The following is a 13,919-nucleotide window of genomic DNA, read 5'->3' on the forward strand; positions in this document are numbered from 1 at the left end:
CTTAGCATTTCAGCTGCAGTCAGTCTATGTTCCCTTTATACACATAACAATCAGTGCAAGTTCAAATCACTGTCATGGCATTAGCATTGTCAAAAGGTGTCTCAGTCTACATTGTAGACTGCATAATGACATACCCAGGACTTTTTATCCAGCATGATCAACTGAACTGTGAAGTTAATGGATGTAATTTTAAAACAAATGTTTTGTTTAAGCATATATATAAAGTGCATATAAAATGTCATGTCACATGGTTTAATAATAAAAGCCAGGCATTGTAGACACATTAGCTTTGACCTTTATCACAAAATGTGCAAGGAAAGTTGCTTTGAAATGAGAAATACCAACCCTTCAAACAGTCACACTCTCCGCTATCACAGGTTTGTTTAAAATAAGTCAATTAAGGCACACAATATGGAATTTGTGTTTTATCCAGAGCCAGAAATCAAAATAGAAATGCAGGTATTGAAAGACATTTAGGAGGTAGTTCTGGAAAGAATGTGCCGACATTTAGGTGCCAAGAATGCGCATAAATAATAAGAATATCCTCACATAAATGTCAGTGTTTCAGCTACGTGTTATTCTATAAGATGACATCTAAATGCAATGGCATGTAGTTTCAAGGTGAGTGCACACATGGGCAGAGCATGGGTGGGGTACACAGTTACATTTTTAAATTATAGAATGCTATAATTTGCATGCATGTTTCAGTAGTTTAGGTGTGAGCAATTAGACCAGCTCTATGGCCTAAATTATACACAGATGTTTGCACTACTATGCTAATATTCTATAAAAGAAAGTAGGCATTTACTTTTCTTTATTGTCTAGGCACTAGATAGGTGCCCTCTTTATAGAGCTGCCCTCTTAACACTAAGATGATACCTATTACTGAAACAAAAAGATATGCGGCCATTTAATGATACCTACTTTCCTTCTCGGTGATATCATAATGTACTCTGACCTACTTGACATTTCAACTGAATTGCTCTTGCTCTGGCCAAAACAGGTTTGGTTTTAGATCTTAAATTTATTACGTGGCTTTTCCAAATCTGAGCTCAAGGCCCATTACGTTCAGATATACAAGTTGTTTTTCTGCCCAAATGGGCATATAGAGGGGCATTTTTGAAAGGACATCTAAGTGCCAAAAAAAAAGTCCATCTTATGAAAAATGTCAGGGTTTCCTGTTTGAAGATATGTGAGAAAGATGTCCTTAAGCTGGAGATGTCTGTCCTGAGCAACCATTTTACAAACTGAAATGTTATAATTATAAACAAGAGGGGGGGGGAGCAACAATGCCCAAGGACGTCTGGCAACAATTTTTTTTTAAATCTTTAATTTTATAGTTTTAATATAACAAAGGAAAACATCATCAAATTAAATCCCGATCCCCCCAACCAAAATGAAAGTTAAAATGTTCAACATAGTCCAGATCCGAAAAAATCAATGTACAAACAAAAAAATTCCACTCTTTAAGGACAGTCAAAGGCATAGCGTCAGGGCTGTGTTCTTACAAGTACTATTGAGAATACCATTCCAAATGCCTTATACGAAGTCTCTATTTTGAGCTCTTTCCTAGTCTGTGGTCCAGGTTGGAATTTTCAGGTAGATTTTTGATTGTATCAGTCCAAAAAGAGTTTTCCATTTTTCCATTACAGCTTATTGTCCTCATCTGAGGAAAATTAATTTACATAAATAGTAAGCTTCCAAAGTTTAGATTTGATAGTCAACACCTGTGGTACTGTTATAGTATTCCACCTTCTAGCTGTCACCCTTTGGAGAACAGCCAGACAGGGTAATAGGATTTTGACCTTGTCATATGCAATGCCATCATGAGAACAGTTCGGTAAGAAAAACTTTCGGTCTAGTGGTGTCTGTGTTAGAATTATTGACAAAATACTTCGCCGTTCCTCCCACAATGGCTGTATTACTGGGCAAGCCCACCGTATATGCATAAAAGTAACTATGTCTCTGCACTCTCTTCAACTCTTAGAAAAATATTTAGATGGAAAATGAATATACTTTGTAGGGCACCAATATAGCATTTTAAGTCCATTTTCCACCAGATTAGAAGATGTAGAGATCTTGAAAATGTTTTGATATATACTTTGCCAATCCTGATCTGAAGATCTCCAATATCTTTTTCCCAGGGATGAATACAATTCAATTTAGAGTTTCTGTCACATATCAATAAATCATATAACTTAGTGATAATTTTACGTTGGTATGCCTCTTGTTCTAAAATCTCCTCTCAAGGAGACAGCTTGGCACTCAGCCGTCCCTTTATGGGACGGGACTGCAATAAGTGACAATCTGGAGGTACACACAAAAAACTATACTTGGGAGTTAATTGCTGAAATGATTTTGGCATACACCCGGAGAACATTTGATTTGCTCTCAGTATTCCGTATTTCCTCCAGTTATCCAAAATCTTATTGCCCAACTATGGGGCAAAAAAAAGATAGGGATTGAAGTGGACCAGTTATACAAATGTGTTTAGATCCTACCAGACAGGTACTTGCTGTCCCCCACACTTGTAACATAACCTTCAGAAAAGAGGACATACTATGCACCTTTAAAGCCACAGTAGAGGTTTTCCACAGCAGATAGAGATTATACATATGTTAGTGTTACCATACTGGGATAGACCGAAGGTCCATCAAGTCCAGTATCCTGTTTCCAACAGTGGCCAATCGAGGTCACAAGTACCTGTCAAGATCCCAAAACAGTACAATACATTTTATGCTGCTTATCATAGAAATAAGCAGTGGGTTTTCCCAAGTCCATTTTAATAATGGCTTATGAACTTTTCTTTTAGGAAGCTAGCCAAACTTTTTAAAAACCCTGTTAAGCTATCTGCTTTTACTACATTCTCCGGCAACGAATTCCAGAGTTTAATTACACATTGAGTGAAAAAATATTTTCTCCGATTTGTTTTAAATTCACTACTTTGTAGCTTCATTGCGTGCTCACTACTCCTAGTATGTTTGGAAAGAGTAAACAAGCGATTCATGTCTACCCGCTCCACTCCACTTATTATTTTATATACCTCTATCATATCTCCCCTCACCCATCTTTTCTCAAAGCTGAAAAGCCCTAGCTGTTTCAGCCATTCCTCATAGGGAAGTTATCCCATCTTCTTTATCATTTTTGTTGCCCTTCTCTATACCATTTCTAATTCCACTATATCTTTTTTGAGATGCAGCAACCAGAATTGCACAGTATTCAAGGTGCAGTCACACCATGGAGTGATAGAAAGGCATTATAGCAGCCTCTTCTTTATTTTCCATTCCTTTTCTAATAATATCTAACATTCTATTTGCTTTCTTAGCCAACGCCGTAAACTAACCAGAGGGTTTCAAAGTATCTTCAATGATGACTCCTAGGTCCTTTTCCTGGTCGGTGACTCCTAACATGGAACCTTGCATCACGTAGCTATAGTTCGAGTTCCTCTTTCCCATATGCATCACTTTGCACTTGCCTACATTTTAACTTCATCTGCCATTTGGATGCCCGATTTCCCAGTCTCGTAAGGTCATCTTGCAATTTTTCACAATCCTGTTGCGATTTAACAACTTTGAATAACTTTGTGTCAGCTTGTGTCGTTGGCAAATTTAATTACCTCACTAGTTATTCCCATATACAGATCATTTATAAATATGTTAAAAAGCAGCTGTCCCAACACAGACCCCTGCAGAACCCCACTATCTACCTTTCTCTATTGAAAATACTAACCATTTAACCCTACTCTCTGTTTTCTATCTTTTAACCAGTTTTTAATCCACAATAGAACACTACCTCCTATCCCATGACATTCCAGTTTCCTCTGGAGTCTTTCATGAGATACTTTGTCAAATGCCTTTTGAAAATCCAGATACACTGTACGACCAGCTCATCTTTATCCACATGTTTGTTCACCCCTTCAAAAGAAATGTAATAGATTGGTGAGGGAAAATTTCACTTCACTAAATCCATTTCGCTTTGTCTCATTAATCCATGCTTTTGAATATGCCCTGTAATTTTGTTCTTTATAATAGTCTCTACCATTTTGCCTGGCACCCATGTCAGGTTCACTGATCTGTAATTTCCCGGATCACCTCTGGAACCTTTTTTAAAAAAATCGGCGTTACATTGTCCACCCTCCAGTCTTTCAGTACCATGCTTGATTTTAAAGATAAATTACATGTCACTAACAATAGTTATGCAAGTTCATTTTTCAATTCTATCAATACTCTGGTATGTATATCTTCCGGTCCTGGTGATTTGCTACTATTCAATTTGTCAAATTGTGCCATTTAGGTATATTAAAAGCAAGAAACCAGCAAAAGAATCGGTTGGACCACTAGATGACTGAGGGGTATGAGGGGCAATCAGGGAAGACAAAGCCATAGAGGAGAGATTAAATGAATTCTTTGCTTCGGTCTTCAATGAGGAAGATTTGGGAGAGATGCCGGTGCCAGAAATTGTACTTGAAGCTGACGAGTCAGAGAAACTGAATGAAATTTCTATAAATCTAGAGGATGTAATGGGATAATTTGACAAATTGAAGAGTAGCAAATCTCCTGGACTGGACGGTATTCATCCCAGAGTACTGATAGAATTGAAAAATGAACTGGCGGAACTATTGTTAGTAATATGTAATTTATCTTTAAAATCGAGCATGGTACCGGAAGATTGGAGGGTAGCCCATGTAATGTCGATATTTAAAAAGGGTTCCAGAGGGGATCTGGAAAATTATAGACTGGTGAGCCTGACGTCGGTACAGGGGCAAAATGGTAGAGGCTATTATAAAGAACAAAATTACAGAGCATATTCAAAAGCATGGATTAATGAGACAAAGCCAATATGGATTTAGTGAAGGGAAATCTTGCATCACCATTCTATTACACTTCTTTGAAGGGGTGAACAAACGTGGATAAAGGTGAGCCAGTTGATATTGTGTATCTGGATTTTCAAAAGGTGTTTGATGAAGTACCTCATGAAATGCTCCAGAAGAAATTGGAGAGTCATGGGATAGGAGGTAGTGTCCTATTGTGGATTAAAAACTGGTTAAAGGATCGAAAACAGTGAGTAGGGTTAAATGGTCAGTATTCTCAATGGAGAAGGGTAGATAGTGGGGTTCCTCAGGGGTCTGTGCTGGGACCGCTGCTTTTTAACATGTTTATAAATGATCTACAGATGGGAGTAACTAGTGAGGTAATTAAATTTGCTGACGACACAAAGTTATTCAAAGTTGTTAAATCGCAAGAGGATTATGAAAAATTACAAGAGGACCTTACGAGACTGGGAAACTGGGCGTCTAAATGTAATGCAAGGTTCCACGTTAGGAGTCATAGACCAAGAAAGGGACCTAGGTGTCGTCGTTGATGATACGTTGAAACCTTCTGCTCAGTGTACTGCTGCGGCTAAGAAAGCAAATAGAATGTTAGGTATTATTAGGAAAGGAATGGAAAACAAAAATGAGGATGTTATAATGCCTTTGTATCACTCCATGGTGTGACCACACCTCGAATATTGTGTTCAATTCTGGTCGCCATATCTCGAAAAAGATATAGTGGAATTAGAAAAGGTGCAGAGAAAGGTGATGAAAATGATAAAGGGGATGGGATGACTTCCTTATGAGGAAAGGCTAAAGTGGCTAGGGCTCTTCAGCTTGGAGAAAAGGCGGCTGAGGGGAGATATGATAGAGGTCTATAAAATAATGAGTGGAGTGGAACGGGTAGATGTGAACCATCTGTTCACGCTTTCCTAAAATACTAGGACTAGGAGGCATGTGATGAAGTTACTACGTAGTAAATTTAAAATGAATCAGAGAGAATGTTTCTTCACTCAACGTGTAATTAAACTCTGGAATTCTTTAAAAAAAGGTTTGTATGGCTTTCTAAAGAAAAAGTCCATAGACCATTCTTAAATGGACTTGAGGGAAAATCCACTATTTCTGGGATAAGCAGTATAGAATGTTTTGTACTTTTTTGAGATCTTGCCAGGTATTTGTGACCTGGCTTGGCCACTGTTGGAAATAGGATGCTGGGCTTGATAGACCTTTGTTTTTTCCCAGTATGGCAATACTTATGTACTTATGTGTGTACTTATGTCTTTCTCAATAGCAGACTATGGACTTTTCCTCCAGGAACTTGTCCAAACCTTTTTTTAAACTCAGATCTGCTAACCGCTGTTACTACATCCTCCAGCAAAGAGTTCCAGGGCTTAACTATTCGTTGAGTGAAAAAATATTTCCTCCTATTTGTTTTAAAAGTATTTCCATGTAACTTCCTTGAGTGTCTCCTAGTCTTTGTACTTTTTGAAAGAGTAAAAATTTGATTCACTTCTACTCGTTCTACACCATTCAGGATTTTGTAGATCTCAATCATATCCCCCCTCAGCTTTTCCAAGCTGAAGAGCCCCTAACCTTTGTAGCCTTTCTTCCTATGGGAGGAGCTCCATCCTCTTCATCATTTTGGTCTCCCTTCTTTGAACCTTTTCTAATTCTGCTATATGTTTTTTGAGATACATCGACCAGAACTCAGTACAATACTCTGGGCTGACTATATCTTGCTTGTGACCAAGGTGCAGAATTCTTTGCATGTAGTTTGTGTAGAGATCTGTAGATTTGTTCTATTTGTAAGTGTATTGGTGTTCTAGAGCTCAGTTTAATACGTGTAGTGCTGTCTGCTCATAGGAAGAGTTACATAAGTACATAAGTACATAAGTAATGCCATACTGGGAAAAGACCAAGGGTCCATCGAGCCCAGCATCCTGTCCACGACAGCGGCCAATCCAGGCCAAGGGCACCTGGCAAGCTTCCCAAACGTACAAACATTCTATACATGTTATTCCTGGAATTTTGGATTTTTCCAAGTCCGTTTAGTAGTGGTTTATGGACTTGTCCTTTAGGAATCCGTCCAACCCATTTTTAAACTCTGCTAAGCTAACCGCCTTCACCACTTTCTCCGGCAACGAATTCCAGAGTTTAATTACACGTTGGGTGAAGAAACAATTTCTCCGATTTGTTTTAAATTTACTACACTGTAGTTTCATCGCATGCCCCCTAGTCCTAGTATTTTTGGAAAGCGTGAACAGACGCTTCACATCCACCTGTTCCACTCCACTCATTATTTTATATACCTCTATCATGTCTCCCCTCAGCCGTCTCTTCTCCAAGCTGTATAGCCCTAGCCTCCTTAGTCTTTCTTCATAGGGAAGTCGTCCCATCCCCGCTATCATTTTAGTCGCCCTTCGCTGCACCTTTTCCAATTCTACTATATCTTTCTTGAGATGCGGCGACCAGAATTGAACACAATACTCAAGGTGCGGTCGCACCATAGAGCGATACAACGGCATTATAACATCCTCACACCTGTTTTCCATACCTTTCCTAATAATACCCAACATTCTATTCGCTTTCTTAGCCGCAGCAGCACACTGAGCAGAAGGTTTCAGTGTGTTATCGACAACGACACCCAGATCCCTTTCTTGGTCCGTAACTCCTAACGTAGAACCTTGCATGACGTAGCTATAATTCGGGTTCTTTTTCCCCACATGCATCACCTTGCACTTGCTCACATTAAACATCATCTGCCATTTAGCCGCCCAGTCTCCCAGTCTCGTAAGGTCCTCTTGTAATTTTTCACAATCCTGTCGCGAGTTAACGACTTTGAATAACTTTGTGTCATCAGCAAATTTAATTACCTCGCTAGTTACTCCCATCTCTAAATCATTTATAAATATATTAAAAAGCAGCGGTCCTAGCACAGACCCCTGAGGAACCCCACTAACTACCCTTCTCCATTGTGAATACTGCCCATTTAACCCCACTCTCTGTTTCCTATCCTTCAACCAGTTTTTAATCCACAATAGGACATTTCCTCCTATCCCATGGCCCTCCAATTTCCTCTGTAGCCTTTCATGAGGTACCTTGTCAAACGCCTTTTGAAAATCCAGATACACAATATCAACCGACTCCCCTTTGTCCACATGTTTGTTCACTCCTTCAAAGAATTGAAGTAAATTGGTCAGGCAAGATTTCCCCACACAAAAGCCATGCTGACTTGGTCTCAGTAATCCATGTCCCCGGATGTGCTCTGTAATTTTGTTTTTAATAATAGCCTCTACCATTTTCCCCGGCACCGACGTCAGACTCACCGGTCTATAATTTCCCGGATCTCCCCTGGAGCCTTTTTTAAAAATGGGCGTTACATTGGCCACCTTCCAATCTTCCGGTACCACGCTCGATTTTAAGGATAAGTTGCATATCACTAGCAGTAGCTCCGCAAGCTCGTTTTTCAGTTCTATCAGTACTCTAGGATGAATATCATCCGGTCCAGGAGATTTGCTACTCTTCAGTTTGCCGAACTGCCCCATTACGTCCTCCAGGTTTACCGTGAAGTCAGTAAGTTTCTCCGACTCGTCCGCTTGAAATACATTTCCGACACCGGTATCCCACCCAAATCTTCCTCGGTGAAGACCGAAGCAAAGAATTCATTCAGTCTCTCCGCTACGTCTTTGTCTTCCTTGATCGCCCCTTTTACCCCTTGGTCATCCAGCGGCCCAACCGATTCTTTTGCCGGCTTCCTGCTTTTAATATACCAAAAAAAAGTTTTACTATGTTTTTTTGCCTCTAATGCTATCTTTTTTTCATACTCCCTCTTGGCCTTCTTAATCTGCGCCTTGCATTTGCTTTGACACTCCTTATGCTGTTTCTTGTTATTTTCAGACGGTTCCTTCTTCCATTTTCTGAAGGCGTTTCTTTTAGCCCTAATAGCTTCCTTCACCTCACTTTTCAACCAGGTGAAGGAAGCTATTAGGTTTTGCATTTCACAGTGTGCCTGGTAGTGGAGAGATTTATATTGCAATTGCTCAGATGATATGAGAATTGGAATATTTTTTTGTATGGTAACTTCCAAGAGGAAATGTTCTACCTGTTGTTTGGGGGCGGGGGGAGGAGGAGGAGACAGTTGGAGTTTTGTGGATGCAGAACAGGTTTACACTTAGCTGATAAGAATTGCTATACTGTGTAAAACAAAAGGTCCTTGAAAAATGTGTCATGTTTACAGTAGTAAAATATTTATTTTCTATTTTCATGTGTGTATGTATGTATGCATATATATATATATTTTTTTTCATTATTTAAATAAGATTGTCCATTATGGATTTTTTGTTTTCAGTATTTGTAAAACAAAAATTGTCATTAATGGGGGAAGTTATCAACATGGGCTAGTGTTAAGGTGGATTATTTTACCGCAAGTTGTGCTATTTTAGCACAGGGTACCAATTTATACAATGAGACCCTATGCTAAATTAGCATGACTAGTGGTAAAGTAACACATCTTAATGGTAGCCCACATTAATATTAATTAATTAAGGGGGGATGTTATCAAATTACACAGTTCATTTTTGCTCCAGATTATGCGTTTACTTTAAATGTCTGTTTGCAGAGAGAGAGAGCGGTTTCATTTATAAATAACCTACTTTTATAATACTGTGCAGTATTCCTGTGTTCCCACCCAGCTACTCCTTCATGCCACCAGGCTGCCAAAAAATTCTGGGGAGAACATTGTTGAGAAAAGCACTGATTAGTCCTAGAGTTTATTCATAATGTTGCAAATTTGTACTGCAGTTGGTGACATTCTTTAAAACTTTCTTATTAAATATATGATTTTTCCAAGTATATGTACATCCCAGCTTACTTTTTATCCACAAATGGAGTATTGTGTTTACTTCTGGCCATGCCTCTGTTCCAGTTCCCTTTTTGTCTACAAATTAAACCCTGGTGAGAATGCGTGGTAAAGTGACTGAAAAGCTTCTAGTCCATATTAAGTTGGTCACCACCCATGCTGCGAGGACTTTTACTTTGTCCCCTGCTTCCCTCCCTCCCCCCACCCAAAAAAAGAAAAGTTGATCTTGACTTAGTCTTAGTAGGCGTGCTGTAACTTTTCTCCTCTGCATGCTTTTCTCTATTTGCTGTACAGATGGCAGTCACAACAAGGACAACATATTTCCCTGTTCTGAGTTCTTTAAATACAGAAAGCACAGATAAGGTTTGTTTAAAACAAGGATGGCACAGAAATATTCTGCGTTGTTTCTAGAAAGGTGTAGTTGCTGGGATCATATTGTCTATCTGGTTACACATTAATGGATTACAAAATTTAAAAAAAATCATCTGAATCAGGGGCATATCTGGACTCTGGCAGTAGGGGGGGCCAGGGCCAGAAAGGGGGGGGGGCACATTTTAGCCCTCCCAGCACCACCGACCCCCCTGCCATTGCTAGAGCCCCCCCTGCCATCGACTCCCCCCCCCGCCATTGCCAGAGTCCCCCCCCTGCCACCAACGACTCTCTCCACCTCCTCTCCCGCCGCCAACCCTCCCCCGCTGACGTTGTTTACCTTTGCTGGCGGGGGACAACAATCCCTGCCAGCCGAGGTCCGCTTCCGCCTGCTTTTAAAAATAATTCTTCAGCTGGCGGGGGACCTCGGCGGCTGGCGGGGGTTGGGGTCCCCTGCCAGCTGAAGAATTATATTTAAAAGCAGGCGGAAGCGGACCTCGGCTGGCGGGGGTTGGGGTCCCCCACCAGCAAAGGTAAACAACGTCAGCGGGGGAGGGTTGGCGGCAGGAGGGGAGCCAGGGCGAAATCTGCGGTGGCCCAGGCCCCTGTGGCCCCACGCAGATATGCCCCTGATCTGAATACCAAAGTGAGAGAAAATAGGGACCCAAACTGGTCAACTTGTTTCAGTTTAAGGTGCTCAGCTTTGGAAATGAGGAGAGCGGAAAGGTCCTGATAGAAATCAGTTTTGTTTTCTACAGGCTGAAGTGGAGATGCAGCTAGCACTTGGACGGGAAGAGGAGAACCAGAAGCAAGCAATTCTTGAACAAGAGCGCCGAGATCGTGAGCTTGCCATGAGAATTGCACAGAGTGAAGCCGAACTGATCAGTGAAGAGGCCCAGCCTGACTTGGCCTTACGCAGGTATACTACAGCTCTTTTCTCAGCTTCTTGTTATTTGCTATGCAGATGTGGTTAGAATAGAGGGAAAAAATATATCACCACATGTTAAAGAATTAACCCAAGACCAAACCGTTCCTGGGGTGCAGCAGACAAGGGGCAGAAGTAGGGTAGTTCAAATGTTACCTATGCTGTAAGTCATCAAATTCCATTTCAGAATGGCGATTTGTTTATCTGAAAACCTTGCCAGCTGCAAGAGCTATGGATAGGATAATGCTTGAAAGCTTGTCAAAAACATGTTAAGTTATTCCTGTAAAAAAGTAGAATCTGTAAATTATTTGTTGACCTATATTCCCACATTATTTAGGGATCAATTTTCAACCGTGTTCAAGGGGTAAGACAGCATTTTTCCTGAAAAGTTACCTACCCTTTTTGCAGGTAAAATTACGTTCGTTTTTTGCTTAGATAGGTCTGATAATATGGGCAATAAATTTGATTTAAAAAATGCATAAATAAATTTTACCCACATTTCTTGAGGGTGTTTCTGTAGGGAAATATCATTAAAAAGAAATGTTTTATGATCAATCTTAAGTTGATCAACGGAGGACTGCATTCTTAGAAAAGTAGGCAGCAAATTCCATCATTTGGGACCTTGGAAAAGAGAAGATGGAATGTCTAGCAGTCTCATAAACTATTTTTTGGAAATTGGGAACAGCTTATTGGGCCAACCTAAGCACCCTAGATGGGTGATAATGTGTTAAAGCTGCAAGAGATAAGTCAGTTCTCCAGAATGGTGAACTGTAAAGACCAGTAGGAGTATTTTGTAGGTGATACGATGGAGAGGGGTAGCCAGTGTGCATCCTTCAAATGTGGAGTTACATGCTCATATTTTCTAACTTTTTTGATGACCCTAATTGCAGTGTTTTGAATTAACTGTAGCCAATGAAGACCTTTTGGCTCTAAGCCCTAGTTATAGGGAGTTGCAATAGTCCAGTTGACTAAATTACCAAAGAGTGGTTCAAAATATTAGGTGCTGAAGAATGTAACAATGATTGCATGAAGCCGTTTAGTCAAAGTTTGTAATAAGAGCCTGGGACACCTGGAGTCTGAATTTGAGTTTGGTGTTTATGATTGCTCCCAGAATTCACATAGTGTTTGCCAGTAGGACCTGGGGTATTACAGAGGTGAATGGGTGAGACTAGAGATTCCTTGCCCTGTTCAGTGAAGAGAAAAATTTTGGGGGATTCAGTATGAGTTTGTTTTCTTGAAGCCAGTTTGTAATTTGCATTAGTTTGGTATTGAAAGCTAGATATAATTGTCATGTTTGCTGAAGAAAATAGTGTTACTTCTGTGAACTAGTGAGAATCCCATTGATGTGTTATTTGTTTTCGAAATAATTTCCATATGTGAGTGTGATGCTTCTGCTCAGACACATAACCACGGAGTGAAGACATACTCTTGTGCCATTTGGAGAGCAGATGGAGATGTTTGAAAGATCTTATTCCTTTTGCCCACTCTTGGATACAGAAATGCATCAGTTGTCTCATGAACCATGTACTAGAACCACCACACTGTGTTGAACCCCATGCAGCCATCAAATGATACGATTGAAGCATAAATTTAAATGAACAGTTGAGGCGCAAAGAGCGTTGCACAGAATGTGAATCCTGTATTCTCAGCATTTATGTTGCATCACAGAACAACCAATTACATTACCAGGAGAGCATGGAAGAAATAAACGTGTTTACGTTATTAACATAAAAAGTTACTAAAAGGTTTATGATAGCCATTACTTGACTGATAACATCTTTCTAATTTGAGTTTTATTGCTTAACACAGCATTAACATTTTGAGGACTTCTAGTTTAGCTCTATTCATGGTAGCATTTAGTTATTTTCCTCCTCATCCTTCTACAGGCTTTGACCTGCTATCTGCTTCGTAGTTATCAGAAACTGAGATTCTCTCACTGAATTAAAAGAGTAATTAGTAATCTACACTTGTGTCCTGCTTTATTAGCCCTATAGATGGTCCAAAGAAGCTCAACAAATTGTTAAAATATAATTCTGAAATATAACATTATTATTTTCTGGGTCCGTTAACAATATAAACATTGTAGGGTAGTGGTTCTCAACCCAATCCTCAGGACACACCTAGTCGGTCAGGTTTTTAGGATACCCACAATGAATATGCATGAGAGAGATCTAGATACAATGGGGGGAAGCATATGCAAATCTATCTCATGCATATTCATTGTGGGTATCCTGAAAATCTGTGTACCTATGAGTTCTTAAAAACTGAATTGAGAGCCTTGGCGTAGGGCAATGGTAAGAACGAGGTTGAGAGATCAGCTACTACTATATTGCCAACACTTATTCTAGTCTTCCCACTTGTTCTGCTCTGAAATCAGTAAGACTCTGCCAGAAAGGAAAACTTTGCACAATCATGCCCCCCCTAGTCCTGACCTCATCATGGGATTGACAAAATAAAGCATATCCTGATGTCCGAGGTATTCCAGACCTGCCTTGCCAAAGCTGACCCTGACTCCCTTCAGTTTTATGGGAACTATCTACTGTTTGTTGCAACTCTGTAGCCGCAGAGAAGCTACAGGGAAGAGAAAGCTGAATATGGTCAGGCCCTCTAAAACCATCTTCAGGAGGTGGATGGAATAAAGTATGTCCTGGGGCATCGCAGAAGGGTCAGCCCAAAGGAGAATGACCCTTGGAGAATCTCTGAAAGAGGACACATGGAGGATTGTAACTGTGAGAAAGTTGATACAATCAGGTTTGAGAACCCACTCTATATAAAGACAAACTTCAGACCTCATAGCATACCCTGAAGAAAGCCACAGCACAATGGCTGAAACATCTGTTCCGCTTACTCAGACATGGCAGGACCAAAACTACTGCCACAATTATGACGCTAGCCGCGGAAGCCTAAGAGAACATAGATGAATATTATTTGTTTACTGCCCACCAAGAATAGGTTTT

General features: G+C 40.1%; 1 protein-coding gene across 5 annotated transcripts in view; it reads left to right on the top strand.

The window, feature by feature from the left end:
* The window catches only part of MYO6 (myosin VI), a 407,005-nt gene that overhangs the window by 318,656 nt on the left and 74,430 nt on the right, over positions 1-13,919 (top strand). For all 5 annotated transcript variants that reach the window (XM_030199055.1, XM_030199058.1, XM_030199059.1 and 2 more), the window contains exon 28: positions 10,796-10,956. In XM_030199055.1, the coding sequence (XP_030054915.1) occupies positions 10,796-10,956 (161 nt within the window). The remainder of the gene's footprint in view (positions 1-10,795; positions 10,957-13,919) is intronic.

The sequence above is a fragment of the Microcaecilia unicolor genome, chromosome 3 (genome assembly GCF_901765095.1).
Source record: "Microcaecilia unicolor chromosome 3, aMicUni1.1, whole genome shotgun sequence".
NCBI lineage: Eukaryota > Metazoa > Chordata > Amphibia > Gymnophiona > Siphonopidae > Microcaecilia > Microcaecilia unicolor.